Raw genomic sequence first — 18,813 nt, 5'->3', positions numbered from 1 at the left:
ACTCAATTCAGTGTTTATATGAGACGTTTGATGATGAATAGTGAAGGTCTCCCCCCTTTACCCCCCAACATCTTTGTCCCAAAAATAAAACAGCTTCACTCAAAATACAAATAAACTTACATGATCACCATCTAATCTTTAATCAAGTACCCCATTCTATAATTATGTGTACACATGCATGGCGGTCAGTAATGATGGGAACGAACCTGCGTTTGGGATATTTCTGAAAATGTATTAATTTATCTTTAATGGTTTAGAATTATATGGTGGTCTTCATACTGCTGCTTCACCTTTTCTCTTCAAAGAGCGGTATTTCCTTGAACATATACGGAGAGCTGTGTGATCTGTATCAGAAATGAGGCTGTTCTGGTTTCCTGTCCCACACAGTGAACATTGCTTTAGTGGTCTTCAGTAGTCTCACACTCTTTTCTTTTTTTCTCAAAATGTGGTTTAAGCAAACAGATGGGGTGACAATGATCAGAGCCATTTTTCATTGTAGTATAGCATTGAAACCACTGTATCCACTAATTCAATTCTTCAATTTCTTGGCCTTTTACTACATAATTACGTATTTCAAAAACCCAGTGGCTTGTTGCAAAGTGGACAAAGCTGACAACAAAAATGTTAGATTTGATTTTTCTTTCCTATGTCCTGACTTTTTTTTTGCAACATTCGTTTTTGCAACATCTGTTGAAGCTTTGACTGGATTACCAAAGTGGACAAGTACCCCTATCTTACAGATGACCCAAAAGCACCAGGTTCACTGGTTGTCAACTATTTGCACATAATTTGATTAATTGAACATTTCTATAGGAATTTGCAACACTGAGGAACAATATAAACTAAGGCTAATCCTGCATTATTACTTAATCTTGTGGTTCTGTCCCTATGTCAAGATACACTCTATATTGTGCTCCAATGGTGATGATTAAATTAGTTTACAATGCAGTTATTGGGTCAGCATCTGCTGTGTGCAATGGACCTAATTGATTTTTAAAAGCCACATTTTTATTTACAAAACAATAAAACATTCAGGCAATTAACAGACGTTGAGAGTGACATGTCTCTTCCTCCACCAGAGGTCCACCTCCAGAGAAATGACCACTCCGTCCCGCCTGCCTCTGAGTTCTCCTCTGAGGTGCAGATCTACCGGCCGGTGATGCATCCCTCTGAGTCCGTTCCTCCAATAGGTACACTACAACACAACACCAGATTTATTTCAAAAATATTTAACAAAAGCACCAGTTTCTGTAGCCAATTTTTTTTAAGAAAAATGCCTGCTATAAGCTTGCATGGTGATTGGCTTGATTTTGTGTGTAGCTTTTTTAAGGTGTTGCATCTGAAAACTCATTAATGTGCTTTATACGCTGCTGTTGGAAGCTGAAGCAGGTGTGATAAGCACATAATGGTGAAACCTGTGAGATTTGGAATTAGTCTAAGTTTTCTTGCACTAACATGAAGTTATAACTCAAAGTCATCATCACTGTGATAATTTAACTATAGCTGATCAGTATATAGAAAAACCCTGAATGTATTCAATCACATCAGATTAAAGAGACACATCGGGGAAAAAAAACTTCTTTAATCAACACTAAAGGTTTAAAAAAGAAATACACACAATTTGATATATGAAACATCTCGGTAGCATAAAACTGGGAGATACAATAGAAAATTGACACTATTTGGCTGCTTTGTGTGTGTGCGTGCGTGTGTGTGCATGTTTTGTGCACAGGGACCTACCTTGTTGGGAATTCCTGTATCAAAGCCACCATGGGAGCAGAGTACATTGTCACTGAAAAGAAGGTTAGAATTGTGTATGTATGTGTCAAGTTAATTTGTGAATAACGTGCTGTGTGTTTGCTTCACCGTGCATATGTGTAATTTTCTAATATTGCAGAAAGTGTGTTTTTGTGTCAGCAATGGCATGTCTTTGTGAGGTGTTACAAGTTGGTTTAACTGTTCAAATTGTAAAATATAATCCCCATTTTAAGAAATTAAAATATGTGTGTACTCTGGCTGAGGTACTCTCATATGTATCCAATATGAGTTGTAGGAATCATAATCATAACTCAGACTCAGAAAAGGTTTTGTTAGATAGATTAGAACAATAAGTACACTTATGTGGAATTTGCCTTGGTAAGTGTTAATACTGTCACATTTTGACAACAGTTAAAATATACAGTGAGAGGAGACACTGACTTGTGACACCATCGCATAATATAAAGTAATATTTCTCTCCTGTGTGCGTTCCGAAGACTTGGTATTTCAACCTGGACCCCTCCAGAGTCAGAGCCAGTGGTTACTGTGACAAAGAAGCTGCTGTTCTCTCTCTCACGCTGCCAGACAATGCCGCCAGTCTGCAGTTCACCTTCAAAAAGGTACAACAAACTTCATATTATCCTCTCTATGCATTTTCTCCCACAGTCCAGAGACATACAGGCAGTGATGGAATGTAACTAAGTACTTTTACTCAAGTACTGAACTTGAGTATTTCTTGAGTATTTCCATCAAGATCTGTTTGCACGGAGCATCAGTGTCTTCCAGCTTCACAGCTAGATCAAACCGTTCACTACAAAGGATGAAAACTGTTTCTTTACTTGGGAAAACGTGTGTAGCCTATCTGTTCAGAATTCATACATTTGGCTTCAATCTTTGTGTTTTTGTCTCCAGGAAGAGAATATTTTCTACGTCAACAAACTGACTGTTCATGTGTCTCCTCTGCCTGTCTGCCAAGGATGTGCCAGTAAGACCACAGAGACAGAGAAAAAGAGAGAAGACAGATATACAGCTGGTATTTCGGATTTGGAACAACAAAAACCTGCAAACACTGAGAATGTAACTGTCCCTATTATACATCCTCTCCCTCCCAGATAAGACTTACTCAGGTTTGGTGGTCGTTGACAAGCTGTTCGCAGCACCTACTGGACAGAGCTTCAAGTGCAAATCTGAGAATCTGCTTTTGATGTCATCGGAGCTGAGGATCAAGCTGGTTCCTCTGCAGGTGCAGGCCTTCACTCTGCCCGAAGGACAGTATGGAAAAGGTGACTAAGCATTTGATTAATGATTTGACAATGCATGGGGTAAATGAAGTCCGCTCCACAAATTTAAAAGAGCATACATGGTTTTATACTGCTCTAATAGATCTAGAACTAATACTAATAATCTTATTTAGAAGCTCCTTAAACTCTAGACCAAATTCACAATGCAGAGTTAAAAGTAAATCAACGCTTTACAACAACATAATACAACATAATGCACTTGTCTCTGCTTCCTCTCAGGTGTTTATCCCAAGTAAAAATACTATCAAATAAATGAATATTACAAGGTTTGGACTTGGACTTGTTTTCTACAGTTGGATCACGTTGTGTTTTTGCTTTTAAAACACTTAAAACATCTACAAAAACTCCCTAATAGTTTTTTGCTATAGTTTTGGGATTACTACTCTGTTATCCACTGGGCTTCATCACAGTCCAACAGGGCAATCATTTAGCTGTGATAAAACTCACTTTCTAAAACAAGAAGCTATGAAACAATTGTTGCAATCCATGCTTTCTATCAGCTTTTATTGTCTTTATTTCTCTCAGACATCTAGGCCAGAAGCAGGGAGTTGTGCCATATACAATAAATGTAATTATGGTTGGTGACCCTTTTGATTGATTGATCGAGGCGATAGGCCTGCCTGGATATATTTTTGAGGATGATATTTTAGAGAATCAGACTGTGATAATTAGTTTTAGCCTAGTGAAAATCTGCCGTAACAGTGTCCCGAAAAAGAAAAGTGTCCTGAAACTAAAGTTAATGGTTTACTGCTGCTGTGCACAATCTATAAATGATGGAAGACCTTGTTCTAAAAGCAGTGGACCTATCTCTGCACTGCAGGATACCTGAGTGGTTCAAGTGGTTAATGAAACACACAAAAGCATTAGATCGAAGTGATGTGTGTGTGTGTGTGTGTGTGTGTGTGTGTGTGTGTGTGTGTGTGTGTGTGTGTGTGTGTGTGTGCGTGCGCTTAAATTAAGGTCCTTATTTTTCTTAAATCATTCTCCTCCTTCTTCTTCCTGCATGTTGCTCTCCTTCTATATGTTTTAGAGGTGGAGTGTTGGGCCGACTTTAGCAAGCGAGCTATCCCCATCATAGTCGGGGCCACAGTAGTGGGTCTCGTTCTGATCGCTGTGCTGACCTTCCTGTTCATCAGAGACCGCCGCCACAGTCAAGGATACGACAGGCTCTGAGCTCGTTGTAAAAACTGAGTGAAGATATACTCCGTCTGATAGAATTTTTTAAACTTGCTTACTGTTACAAAAAGTTCTTAAAATTGCTCTCCTTAACTTGAAAATATATGTTTTGCTCCTGGAATTCTTCTAATAATAGAGAAGAGGTCTGATATGTCTAATATTATAACTATAAATGCAAACAATGTTGTTACATTTATTTATTTGACTATTCTTTCTTTGTTTGTTTTTAAATATATTATTTTCCATTCTCTTATATTTGAATTATATTTTGCATTTCATTTCACTTTCATTCTGCTTTCAGTGATAACTTTTGTTCACTGCTGCTTATTGAATAGGTCTACTCTTATGAAGTTGGCGGAAAATTAGTAATAGAGCCGTTAATTACGTAAGCAATATAATGAACCAGACTATTGATTTATCATAATATAACTCTTGAACCTAAATGGCAGATATACTGCAGAATAAACATCCCAGGTAATTAGTTCAAGTTTTGCAACCTAATCAACATTTCAGTCAGTTTTGGACATTCTTTGATTAAAATGTTTAGTTTTGAACAGAAAAGGTAATACATTATACTTGTTGAATGCTTACTTTTTTCAACTAATTTCTGTTTCATAATTTCTGTATTGCTGTACAGTGAATAAGTATTGTTTATAAATGTAATGACTTATATTGTACTATTGTGTGATTTTCTTTGTTACCTGTAATTTACCACCTGTTTGACACATATATACTGTAAAAAAAATAAATAAACGCTTGCTTCCGTCTGCTGGTGCATTGTGGTAACTGCAGCGTCATCCCACCTCCATATCCCGCTTTCTCATTGGCTACTCGAGACTACGAGTCCTTGGAAAGATCAAAAATAATAATACCGATATTTGCAAGCGTATGACAGTGTTTATTAGGTCGAGCGTAAACTTTTAATGTCCAAAATATTTATCTTTGGTTAAAGTTGAGTGGTTGCTTCAGTTAAAATAGAACAAAACGGTGTATGAGAGCTGTTGAATAAATTACCACTTCGCCTTTCCTCAGCTGGTCATCAGTGAGCTAGCTAGTTAGCTAGCTAGCAGCTAGCCTCAGCAGCTGGTAGCTATGGCTGCAGTTATTTTGAGTTTCCCAACTCTGCAGGGTCTGAGGATATTTACGCAGTGAGTACATTAAAGCGTTACACGGCTGTTAGGATTTTGTCTGAAAACAGGCTGCCCCCTTCAACGTTATCTCCCACCAACAAGCTTCTTTTAACGTTAGCTTACAACTAAAGTTTGCGACGCTTCTTCACATCTGATCTGAGCTAACTTGACAGATGCCCTTGTGCAGCTATCATTGCCACACACGACACATTGTTAATTATCTGCTGCTGCTCATGATTGCTGGACAGGATAATATGAAGTTATTTCTCCCCTCAACATCAGCGTATACATTGGTTCCCATTATGCTAACTAATGAATCGGATAAGACCTGAGCAAGGTTAAATAAAGGTAGCAAACTGTCAGCTAGCATGGCTAATGTTGCTGATATAACATGCATATGTTTACATGTTTATACTTGTGCGACCATCCTTTACTGAGTATCACATTTGCCTGAGTTATTTAGGCTCTGTTGCGATTTATAGTTACTTTACCATGAGTGCTCCTCTCCTCAGAAAACTGTCATGGACCGAAAGAGGCGTGAGGCTCGTTTCAGGAGGTGAGTGAAGGAAATTGTCCTTGCAATACAATAGTATAAGCAATCATAACACAAGTTATTCTGTATTTATTTGAACCTCTTATCAAAAAGAGTGTCTTTTATAGTTAAGTTGGATGACATTTGTGTTCCAGTTGCAGTGCAAGAGACGTTCGTTATCTGTTTGGGATTCAAACTTTAACTCTCTCCTCCTGGGAGCCAGGCTCATTAAAACATACATACCAGTGTTTTAACTTTAGTGCTGCAACTATTATCTAAGTCTCACTTTATTAATTTATTACCTTTTGATTAATCCAATAATTTCTTTTTGCCCAGTGGTTCCCAAATTCGTTTCACGTCAAGGACCCCTAAACAGACACAAATTAGACCACAGACCCTCATCTGGTAACATTTTGTCCAATGCAGGGTCCACCGTTTGATATGATTTTTGCTTTTAGATGTTTTATTACGTAGAGTGTATGAAACCTACGACCAAAATAAAAATAAAAATGTATTCCCCTTTTTGCTGGGGACCCCCTGGAACCCACTCAAGGACCCCTGGGGGTCCCCGGACCCCACTTTGAGAACCACTGGTTAAGTCTATACATTTTGGAAAATAGAGAAAAATGTCCAGCGCAAGATTCCTGGAGCCCAACATGACAAATCCATATTGCTTGTTTTATCCAACCAAAACCCAATGATATTCACTTTTCAATGATATAAAACAGAAAAAAGTATCCTCACATTTAAAAACCTGGAAGCAGAGAATAATTGGTATTTGTAATGATAGATTACTTGAACAAGTAATAGATTTAAAAAAAATTGTTGTTGATTAATTATCTGACTAATGTATTTTTTTGTCTTTTATAAATATTATTCAACCTGCACTGTGGATCCCAAACCTGTACTGTGGTTGTTTTGATCACTACTGTATGTTGCATACAAGTACAACTTTATTCCAAGAGATCTTGGACAATGATGGTTGCACACCCTTTAAAACATGTTGCGCTTTTGATTCAAACAGTGAAGTGACGACTATTGTGCAGTTCATTTTAAGAACGTTTCATTGTTTTGGGATAAACTCTAAAGTCTCTGCTATCTTCTCCAGGGGTGGGAAGGATAGAGAAGGTGCTGATTGCCAATCGAGGAGAGATTGCGTGTCGTGTGATGCGCACAGCCAAGAAGATGGGCGTCCGCTCTGTGGCTGTATACAGTGATGCAGACAGACACTCCATGCATGTGGCCATGGTGAGATGCTGGATAGCTCTGGTCTTGCAAAGAGCTGTTTTTTTTTAGTATTTGTAGTAATTTGCTTCTCAGACTTTGCTCTTTGTGTTCTTCTACAATTTCTGCAGTTGCTTTAACAAACTCAATGAAGGCAACGTGTTGCTAATGTAGTTTTTTCTTACATTGGCCATTAATAGTTTACAAACTTGTATTAGTTCCAGTATATTCAGTCTGTTTTTGATTTGTTTTGTTCTTTGTAGGCAGATGAAGCCTACCGTATCGGTCCTCCACCCTCCCAGCAGAGTTACCTCTCCATGGAGAAAGTTTTGGAAGTGGCCAAGACATCTGGATCACATGTGAGTAATCCTCTACTTGTTGCAAACAGTTTGGGAACAGAAGTGATGCTGTCACTTTCCTTTAGTCCTGCCTAAAGGAGCTACTTCAAAAAAGGAATTGAACATTATGATGTTTATGTCTTGTCAACCCCTTTTAACTGTCCTTCATGTTAAACTATTCTTCTTTTACATTAAACCAACAAGGTGATTTGACATTGTTGTTAAATGTGGTGTTTTAGAAAACATGTTTGTGTGTTTAGGCGGTCCACCCTGGTTATGGTTTTCTGTCAGAAAACACAGAGTTTGCAGAGGCGTGTAAACAGGAAGGCATCATCTTCATTGGGCCGCCTTCCTCTGCCATCCGAGACATGGGCATCAAAAGGTAAAACACACAGAACAATATACATTTATAACCTCTCTCTAGTTGTCTCTAATTAACATTGAATATAATAATTTATGTTTTTTGGTACCTAAAAGGACTAAGTAGAAACATTATTGATCCCTGTGGAGGAATTGGTTTATGGGACGCAGCAAGGAAAAGCTGACTAGAAACATAACAAATCAATAATAACAAGATATGTAAACATTTTTTTCACTTTTATTGCTTTGTCTTCTTTTTTCAGCACATCCAAACACATCATGTCAGCTGCCGGGGTGCCAATCATTGGTGGTTACCATGGAGAGGACCAATCAAATGAGAGGCTGCAAGCAGAGGCTGCCCAGATCGGATACCCTGTGATGATTAAGGCAGTCCGTGGAGGAGGAGGGAAGGTAAGAGGCCGTGAAAAAGCCTAAATAACTTTGACATAGTAACTTCAGGAAACATAGGTTAAATGATGTTAAGTATAGTGTGTGTGTGTGTGTGTGTGTGTGTGTGTGTGTGTGTGTGTGTGTTTAGGGGATGCGTATTGCACGGTCAGACTCAGACTTCTTGGAGCAGTTGGAGTCAGCGAGACGAGAAGCAAGAAAATCCTTCAATGATGATGTCATGCTAGTTGAGAAGTTTGTAGAGGATCCCAGGTAATAATAATAATTCATTCTCTCAGATACTGCTAACCATCCAGCTCTGTCACCATGTTATGTTTATTTAAAGATTAATTTTATTTCTCTGTCTGTCCGTCTCCTGTAGACATGTGGAGGTCCAGGTGTTCGGGGACATGCATGGTAACGCTGTCTATCTGTTTGAGAGAGACTGCAGCGTCCAAAGAAGACATCAGAAGATCATAGAGGAAGCACCAGGGGTGAGTTAAATTAATACTGACTGAGGAAGGAACTGTAAAAGTTGCTATACATTTGCACAAATTAGACTAAATCTACAACATCTAAGTTTGAGTAAATTTAAATGCTGACATTTAAATCTTTTGCAAAGATAAATTTGGATTTGCCACATCTAACTGGAGGTTTAAGTTCAGGATATGTTGTGCCACTATTCTGAAATAATCCACCAGTCTTGTTGTTGGCATAGAGGAACTGTTTCTCTTATTGTCAAAGCGAAAAGTTAGTTTGTAGGTCATTGAAAATGTTTAGTAAAATAACTTCTTTAAAACATTAGCAACTCTGATTATCAAACTATTCCCCCAAACAAGGAACTGGAAATCTGTTTGTCCCAAACCCATAAAAATACATTCAATAAAAGCTCTTAGTCTAGCTTTTAGTTTCCGCTACTATTCTCTTTTTCTTGGAAGAGGAGACATATCAGTGTCTTTCCTTAACTATGACAGTGACGAAAAGAAAAGTTTTCCACACAATCTGCAGTCCACCTGTTTTGGAAGAATTTACAGCTGCACTTGTGTCAAACCAATTACCATTACAGTGTAAACATCTCACGTGGATCTATAGTGTGAAACTGGATATTAGGGGTATGATCGCTTAAAGCAACACCAAAGATTCTTTTGTACCTTAAAATAATGTTTCCGAAATTGTTTCAGTGGTTCATCAACTCGTAACAGGGTGAACGGAACTTCTGCATTCGCTTTGCGGCCCTCTATCGGCTATAACTGCACTATGCAAGTTTGCCAGATTGGGTAGTGGATCTGTAATTCGAATGAGACATATGACAGCGGTAATGGACAATTCCACCTCCAACCTGTAGGGGGACCGAAGAAGAAAAGTGCTTTGGTGTTGCTTTCAATGTGTTTGGGTCAGCTGTTGGAATGTTTTATTGTATTTTCACTCTGTTTCTATTTGTATTTTATCAGCCTGGTATTAGTCCTGAGGTTCGGAGGAAACTTGGAGAGGCAGCAGTTAAAGCAGCCAAGGCTGTCAACTATGTAGGAGCAGGTAAGATGAACACAACAAACACTCACCTGCACACACCTCACCACAGTGTCTCAGAACACACAGTGTATGGACATGATATTGTTTGTCCTCCTGCGTAGGTACGGTGGAGTTTATAATGGACGCCCAGCACAACTTTTACTTCATGGAGATGAACACCAGGCTGCAGGTGGAGCATCCTGTCTCTGAGATGATCACTGGAACGGACCTGGTGGAGTGGCAGCTCAGGGTGAGAGAGGAGAGAGAGAGAGAAATAATCAAGGGAGAGAAGAAATGCTGACATCCAGTTGAAAAAAATGACCTTTTGTCAATAAAAAGTTTTGATTTCAGTCTCAGTGATAACTCTGTGTAATTCTCCTTCAGGTGGCAGCAGGGGAGCGCCTGCCTCTCCTCCAGGATGACATCATTTTAAGGGGACACTCTTTTGAGGCTCGTATCTACGCCGAGGACCCAAACAATGACTTCCTTCCAGGGGCGGGGCCTCTGCTGCATCTCTCCACCCCTTCAGCAGACCAACACACACGCATAGAGACTGGAGTCAGGGAAGGTAGGGAGTTTTGATCTAACTCTCTGGTTGTACAGTATGTACATGAATAGATTATTATTCTTTATGTAACACAACAGAATTACAGTAAGTGTCTACTTTTCTGCCTTCTGACATTGCTTAATGTATCAAAATAGCTGTTATGGCTGATTAAATGGAGAACAAAGACCAAGAACCAAGAGATCTCTGGGAAATGCAGTGCGAGACCACAAAAATGATTGGTGGTGTAGTGCTGACTGGTTTCCGTCCATTTGTTAATATCTCTGTTTTTTTTGTTTTTTATTTTTAAAATGAATGATTATTAATGATATGGATTAATGATTATCCAATCTAATGTGACAACACCGGTATACATTTTTTAAAATTTGAATTTGTTTATTTTGCACAATAAAATCAAGACAACAGTAACACAAGAAAAGAAAAAGATTGTGCAGGTGAGATTAAGAAAACCCCTAGGGGCTTATAGAAGGAATCTCACCTAAGGAAGAGAAGATGAAAAAATATATAATGAGCAATTACAATTACAAGAGTCCTAAAATCTACAAATTGAACACAAGTAAGCACTGAATTAAAAAAAACAAGGTTGGCTACATAAACAACAAAGGCATAAAGTAAATTACAAGAATATAGATAAAATGAGGATATGTGGACTTATGTGTGTATGTGTAAGTAGTTATGAGAGACCGGAAGGGCAAACAAAATGTATTATTATAGTATTATTTGTATTATAATAATAAGGATTGGACAAATAAAATTAATTACCATAATGTAAAAATACAGAGAGCTTTCCAACTGCCATAGTGTCTGCCTGTGTGTGTTTGTTTTCAGGGGACGAGGTGTCGGCACATTATGACCCAATGATCGCCAAGCTTGTGGTGTGGGGAGAAGACCGATCTGCTGCCTTAAAGAAGCTGCGTTACTGCTTACGACAGTACAATGTAAGACACACAGTCAAATTATGCATGTCATATAACTGAACTTGTAAGATAAATGCAGTATTTACTAAACCTAAAACATCCAGCATTTGATTTAAAGTGCTCATATTATGCTTTTTTTGGCTTTTTCCCTGTCCTTCATTGTGTTATATATCTTTTTTGTGCACGTTATAGGTTTACAAAGTGAAAAAGCCCAAAGTCCACCTCAAAGGGACTTACCATCTCCAACAGAAAACACTGTTCACAAACTGCTCCAAACAGCTCTATTGTAGTCCAGCCTTTACTTCCGTGACAAACGTGCGTCACTTTGTAACACACGTTATAATGCTCGCCTAGCTGCTAGCATGGCACGCCCTCATACTCTGCTTCTGACTGGCTAGTAGTCCTTACCTAGCTACTGCGCATGTGCGACTCCCAAAAAAGATGGAACAGAAGTGAGATGTCTCACTCTGTAGCTAAAACAGAGCGCTCAACACACAGGGTGAAAAGAGGAGCTGCAGCAATGTGCAGTACGACAAAAATATGGTGTTTTTTGAAAATTAAACCATGTAAACTTATTCTGGTACAACCTCTAAATACAATTATGAACCTGAAAATGAGCATAATATGATCACTTTAAATTATACAACACATACACATGCACAGATGCCTATACATAATTCATGGCTCTGTGTCTTATCTTTCTTTGCGTCCTTTCTGTCCTCAGATCGTGGGACTGAACACTAACATTGACTTTTTGCTGAGTCTTTCGGGTCACCCGGAGTTTGAGGCTGGAAACGTGACCACCAGCTTCATCCCTCAGCACTACGCTGACCTCTTCCCCACTCCGAGGACTCCCTCTGGGGAAACAATCTGCCAGGCGGCCCTGGGCCTGGTGCTGCAGGAGAGGAAACACACACAGGAGTTCACACAGACCTCCACTGGTGAGGGGATAACATGTTCCTTGTCAGGACAAATGATTTAGATTTAGATTTTAAATATACTGAGTAACATACTGTATGTGTGTGTGTGTTTGTTGTGTATTGTGTGTGATTTTTCAGACCCCTTCTCCCCATTTGGCTCCAGCAGCGGCTGGAGAAGCAACATTCAGTTTAATAGAAACATGACGTTACAGCTGGGAGACAAAAGTGAGTAACAGACAAATGGTGAGCTTTTACTGCCCCCTAGTGTATAGGAAGTGAGGGAAGGTAGAGGGTAGGTAAACAAGGGAGAAATGACAAATCTAGAACCAGAATTTTAATCAGAGTGGTGGGACTGCAGAGAAACATGTGTTCTTAATAATTCTTAGTGTTTCACTTCTTGTCTACCAAATGCATTACAAACTTGTGATGTCAGTCTTTGACAAGAGACTCAAGATCACAGTTCAGATTTTTTAAGTTAGTTTTTCAGTTAGACACCAAAGTCATTTGAACTGATCCTGTTCTGCTTCAAAAAGTTCTTAATTTACTTCCAAGTTTACTGTTATTGTAATGTGCACCAGGAGCAGTGCATTCCAGTGCAATGAAAAACTAAGTTAGGTATGGGGCAAACAACATACAATAAATAGAGATAATACCACATACCTTTGTTCATGTATTACATGGATTATTTTAGTATGTAGTATATGTCTTCATCACATATCTACGTTTGTAGAAACAACATCAATAGGCCTGTAAAACAAAAACGTTGTGTATTCATTTATTTATTTAATTTAATTTATTTATTTTCCGGGACAATGCACATTAATCAACATCACTGTAAATGTGCCCAGTGTTAGCTACTGTTGTCCCTTGGCCTGATGTTAAATTAGCCATTAAAACCACAATCACACTTAAAATTAGAAGTTTTGGATGCTGACAGGGATGACTTTACATTGTGTGTTAGTTGAAGATTATTAGTAGGGCTGCACAATATGAGGAAAATATGTAATTGCGATTATTTTTGACTGATATTGCGATTGCAATATGATTCACGATATTGGAAGGAATGATCGTTTTTGTATCATTATTCTCATTTTCATTGAAAATGATTAACATTGAAAGAAATTAAAATGATTATAGTGTGATTTTTGCGAGGATCTGTACCAAACAAAGATTTTTTTCTTTAGTCTGTAGGATAGAATTTGTAGGCCGGGACGTCTCTGCAGCACTACAATACTTCATTCAGAATGGTTTGACACATATTTTGCCATTAACAAATATTGCGCCCCCCTGTGATTTGGATATTTGCACTAGTCCATATTGCGATTTCAATACAATTGTGATTAATTGTGCAGCCCTAATTATTAGTTTTAGAAATTTTATAGTGTGTCAGTTTTAATAAGCAGGTCAGTACAGTTAGGGTTGACTCATAACTGTCTAATGGCCGTTTAAATAATTAAGTTTAGAGCTGATCTGTTCTGTGACAGTTTTTTAATGAACTCATATTCATTATTCAATGTTTCTATTATAAATGTCACTGCAAGGCCAAAAATAAATCAGCGAGGACGAGTTCAACTGAAGCTTTTGTATTAAGTTACTTCAGTGTCTCATCTTATTTGCTTTCTTCCTTGTGTGTTTGTTGTCTTTAGAAGTTGATATTGTCGTCGTGTATAACAAAGATGGCAGCTACACAATGCAGGTAAGCTGGAGTATGTCCTGTATCTCACATCATTAATCACTGTTTTCATTTTTTGTTGTTCAATTGAATACTGAGCAAACTCCATCCACGGATGCAGGCTGTGAGTTGCAATTTTAAAAATCCAATTTTAAAGTAACACTATCGCTAAGCGTATTAGGTGAATCTGTAGTGGTTGATCTGCCTCCTTCACATTCATCATGAATGTATTTCTCCTTTCAGATTGGTGAGGAGGTGTACCATGTGACTGGGGAGGTGGAGATGGAAGATGGAGCGTCATTCCTTCACTGTTCTGTCAATGGCATGAAGTCTCGTCCCAAACTGGTGATCCTGGACAACACCGTGCACCTGTTCTCCACGGTATGTTCCTACCACTACTGTTGAAAATAGAAACACAAGCTTGAGTGACTGTTGCATGCATTATTTCTCTACTTATGGTATAAAAGTCATGGTAAAACATTTATGTATTTATCTGGATGGGAAGTATGAAAATGTGTTCTAAACTCAAATGCAAAGTTCTTCATTCCTTATGTAGTAAATTAGTGCAGTAACTCTCTCAAACACATTTACCGATACAAATATAAGTCTGCATTTGTCTTTGTGAGCCTTGACAATTTTAAATCTGTACAAGATGTACAGTATTTGTTTATTAGTTAGCTCGTCTGGTTGATTTACTGCAGTTTCATTTCCCCAAATAATACATTTAGCAAAAGCTGTATATCCGTGCTTTCCCCAATCAATTTGACAGAAGCTAGACTTCACTTGTCACTACAGAGAAACTGTCTCTATTTCACGTCTTAAGCATCTGTCATCTTTGAAAACTGGTGACTGGGGACAAACCCGCCACGTCTGACATCAGGGAAATTAAAGATTTTTAAAATCCTCTTACCTCAGCTGGCAGTTAAATGTCACTTCTGTCTCTTGACATTTTTACATCTTTTCTGCAGGAGGGAAGCTCCCAAGTGTCTGTTCCAGTGCCCAAGTATCTGGCTGGTGTGAGCGGCTCTGGGGCTCAGGGTGGAGCTGTGGCCCCCATGACTGGTACCATAGAGAAGGTGCGTTTGGTTGTATTAACATATGGATTTTTAATTTAATTTTTGTCATGCAAAGGAATTTTTCTTCAGACCAAACTAGTTATCCCAAATGTCTTTTTCAAGGTTTAGAGGACTTAAAGGTGCAGTAGGTAAGACTTATAAAACTAACTTTCTGTCATATTTGCTGAAACTGACCCTATGTTTTAAATAGAACTACATGAAGCAGGTCATTTAAAAAAAAAAAATCCAGCTCCTTTGGCACCACCTACAGCCTGTAGTGCAATTTGCAAAAATCCACCGCTCCCTGTTCAGATGCACCAATCAGGGCCGGGGGGGTTGTCTAACTGCGTGTCAATCACTGCTAAGGCACACGCATTCATTCTCCCTTGTGGGGGTAGGTGCTTAGGAGACCGTTTAAGCTTTAGCAGAAAGGAGGGAGGGACTGAGAAGTTGTCGATGTTCAATTTTTTTGGCTAAGTCCTGGATCTTCCCAATCCTACCTACAGCACCTTTTTAAGTCATCATATTTAATAATGAATTGTAAATCTAAATGTTTTTGTACAAGCCTTTTTAGTTATTATTATTATAATAATAATTATTATTATTATTATTATTATTATTATTATTAATATTAATATATCACTGTAACTTAACATTATTACATCAAAACGTAAGGTGAAAATAAAGGTTACACTTTACTTGAAGGTATCTACATGAGAGTGTCATGAATGTGTCATAAACATTAATGACGTAACGCTTCTGTCATTAAGTGTCATTCGGTTAGGGTTAGGGTTAATGTGTCATGACAGTGTCATGTCACTCTTATGTAGATACCTTCAAGTAAAATGTTACCAAAATGTACACTGTTTGAGCCATTCTGACATAGCGAGATTCTGACAGACCGACGGCCATATTTTGAACCACTGGAAAGAGTTTAAAGATAAATTCCTGCAATCTAGACAATAAGTAATAAAGACATAATCCTTGAGTGACATCATCAGTCTGATCTTTATTGTTGTGATGAATGAAGACTGAGTGTCCTCTGTGCAGACAAATCCAATCTGTTGTATTGTGTTCAGGTGATGGTAAAGGCTGGAGACAAAGTGGCTGTGGGAGACCCGCTGATGGTCATGATCGCCATGAAGATGGAGGTGAGGGACTCCATTCTGGCTCTGCCTCACACACATGTTCTCACCTGTACACAGGTAAACACACACACACACACACACTCTCTGCTGCCTTTGTAATAAAGTTGTTTGTTTTTGACTGCAGCATACGATCCGGGCGCCAAAGTCAGGTGTGATCAAGAGAGTTTTCTTCAGCGAGGGCTCTCAGGCCAATCGCCACGCTCCTCTGGTGGAGATGGAAGAGGAGGCGGAGGAGGGGGAGGGGGAGGGGAGCAGCCAGTAAACAGACGGAAACCCATGAATACACACACCGACAGGTAGGAGAGAGCCGGAACTAGTTACTGTGACAGCTTGAGGGAAAGTGAGTCAATCTGAACGGAGTTGGTGTCCAGCGCTTAATTAGTATTTCTGAAGATGTGAATCAGGACCTGAATCATCTGTTGGGAGCGAGTCTGGTTCAGTATGGAATAAATTAGAAAAATACTTTCACCCTGGGGACCCAGCATGCATAACGAAGGTCAGAAACAATTAGTGACCTGAAATCTTCCTGGGTTTGACTTGTGTGACAGCCAGCGGGTAAACACCACAACAATCCCTAATGTACAGTTGCCTTTTACACATCCGAATATTACCTTTCTGTTGATTGTACAATTTTTGTCTGTTCCTTCTTTTCTTTCTTGTGTGTTTTATATGTTTGAGTCAGTAAAGCTCTGGCAACTTGTGCTTGCAATTCTCCTCCCTATGTGTTTCTGTCAGTGGTGTAGTGTTAGTGAAAGAGTTGGGCTGGGTATCCTCTTGTTTTGCACAGTTTAATGCACTTCCTGTACTGATGACGTTGACAGCTGAGTGTCCTAGTACTTAATCGTTACACCGGGAAAAACGAAATAGTTACGTGTAAGCAAATCTGAGGCAGAAGATAAGAAGATGTGAAATCAGACAAAATACTTGCAGAATTATAGCATATTGGGTTATAGGAATAGTTCCTGGTGATTGAGAAAAGTGAAGTGATTATCACTGTTGGGTAAGAACTATGTATCTCAAGTTTAGAAAACTGTCCTACCACCTGTAAATATCCTGCCAGTATTCAAAAATGCATCGTCACTAAGCTTAAAGCAATACTGTTTTTCTTAATCATTATGAATTGACACTTGAAAGCTACATGGCTTTCACTGCACAGTGATTTTAGGAGGAACAATTTACTGGATGTAAACCTATTTTTTGGTGCAGGAAATATTTTGTATTTGGGTTTGTTAATGTCCTGTTTTTCCACATCCACAACATTGCTCTGCTCTTATAAAAAAACAGAGGTCTGCTGTAAGCCTCTGTTGTTTGATGTAAAGGAGATTGTAACACTGAGGAGAAAGGCCTTTAGGTTTAGAAAGCAGAAAATCACTCCAGAATTATCAAATGATTCTCAACTTTTGTCACCGGATTTGACTCTGATTTAAAAATAACCCATAAATGATGTCATGTCGGTCACAGAGGGTTTTAAACAAACAGATGGTTGTTTTGTGTAAATCTGCTGTCAGTCCAAGTGAACTTGACCTGTTACTGCTAATCACTCTCTTTTTACTAACTGGTGTGTTATGAGGCCTTGTAGATTAAAACATACACTTGTGTTAATTTTTTAGATGTGTGACAGATGATTAAAAAAAAGAAATTTGCTATATTGGACTGGTCAGATACTGTAATAAAATGTTTCAAAAGTACGCAAAGCGCCATGTCATTCTTGATGTACTTGAAGTGTGTGAAGGTGGGTTGATTTGTGTAACACTTTTAATTTCCCATGCAATACTGTGACATGCTTTATAATATTTTGTCTGACAAACTATATTTAGATTTTTATGACATTATGACATACTATTGACATTTTATGACTTTTTATGACATACTATGATTTTTTTTCCACTTTTGTTGACATACTATGCTATGACTTTTGAACCACTTTTTATAACATACAATACTATGACTTTAAATATTTTAATGACATACTATACTATGATTTTTATTTTTTAAAACACTATACTATGACTTTTAATATTTTAATGACATACGACATACATATGACGTTTTATTGACATTTTTATGAGCTTTTATAACATGACTTTTTTATGACTTTTTAATCATCATATACTATACTATACTATATATTTTTATGATATACTTTACTATGACTTTTTATAAATATTTTATAACATACTATACTATGACTTTATAACTTTAATGTCATACTATACTATATTTATATTTTTATGACATACTATACTGTGCCTTTTTTAATGTTTTATAACGTACTATACTATGACTTTTTATGACTTTTTGTGACATACTATGACTTTTTCATGACTTTTTTATAACTTTTTTACATACTTTTTTAGCATACTATATTATGACTTTTTTACAAACTATATTATGACTTTTCTTGTACCATATTATACTATGACTTTTTCGACGAAGTATACTATGATTTTTTTTATGACACAGTATTATGACTTTTTATAACATACTATACTGAGTTTTTTTTTTATATTTTAATGACATACTATACTATGATTTTCTATTATTTTAAAACACTATACTATGACTTTTAATATTTTAATGACATACAACATACATATGAAGTTTTTATGAATTTTTAATAGTATCATACTATACTATATATTTTTATAGTTTACTATGACTTTTTAAAATATTTTTATAATATACTATACTATGGCATTTTCATGACTTTTTATGACATGCTATAATATGACTTTATAACTTTAATGTCATACTATACTAAGATATTTATATTTTTATGACATACTATACTGTGCCTTTAATATTTTATAACGTTCTATAC

At 37.6% G+C, this 18,813-nt stretch overlaps 2 protein-coding genes across 3 annotated transcripts in view; both read left to right on the top strand.

Moving 5' to 3' along the window:
* LOC116038087 (lysosome-associated membrane glycoprotein 3) overlaps positions 1–5,002 on the top strand; it is a 5,354-nt gene extending 352 nt beyond the window's left edge. Inside the window, exons 2-7 of one of the 2 annotated variants that reach the window (XM_031282284.2) lie at positions 1,080–1,190; positions 1,733–1,803; positions 2,256–2,378; positions 2,671–2,743; positions 2,871–3,041; positions 4,090–5,002. In XM_031282284.2, coding sequence (XP_031138144.1) covers positions 1,080–1,190; positions 1,733–1,803; positions 2,256–2,378; positions 2,671–2,743; positions 2,871–3,041; positions 4,090–4,232 — 692 coding nt within the window. In that variant the 3' untranslated portion in view covers positions 4,233–5,002. Of the gene's footprint in view, positions 1–1,079; positions 1,191–1,732; positions 1,804–2,251; positions 2,379–2,670; positions 2,744–2,870; positions 3,042–4,089 lie in introns of both variants that reach the window. The other variant, XM_031282283.2, reaches the window with a different exon arrangement.
* A 72-nt stretch (positions 5,003–5,074) lies between these two features.
* Positions 5,075–17,680, top strand: mccc1 (methylcrotonoyl-CoA carboxylase 1 (alpha)). Its single transcript, XM_031282383.2, has 19 exons — positions 5,075–5,383; positions 5,878–5,921; positions 7,006–7,145; positions 7,385–7,480; positions 7,720–7,841; positions 8,083–8,230; positions 8,358–8,479; positions 8,589–8,700; positions 9,658–9,739; positions 9,838–9,965; positions 10,100–10,283; positions 11,109–11,218; positions 11,922–12,138; positions 12,256–12,342; positions 13,764–13,813; positions 14,033–14,170; positions 14,758–14,865; positions 15,924–15,995; positions 16,117–17,680. The coding sequence occupies exons 1-19, from the start codon at positions 5,328–5,330 to the stop codon at positions 16,252–16,254; spliced, it is 2,154 nt and encodes a 717-aa protein (XP_031138243.1). The 5' UTR covers positions 5,075–5,327; the 3' UTR covers positions 16,255–17,680.
* Positions 17,681–18,813: the final 1,133 nt, after the last annotated feature.

The sequence above is a fragment of the Sander lucioperca genome, chromosome 11 (genome assembly GCF_008315115.2).
Source record: "Sander lucioperca isolate FBNREF2018 chromosome 11, SLUC_FBN_1.2, whole genome shotgun sequence".
NCBI lineage: Eukaryota > Metazoa > Chordata > Actinopteri > Perciformes > Percidae > Sander > Sander lucioperca.
This window is presented reverse-complemented; position numbering and strand designations above follow the sequence as displayed.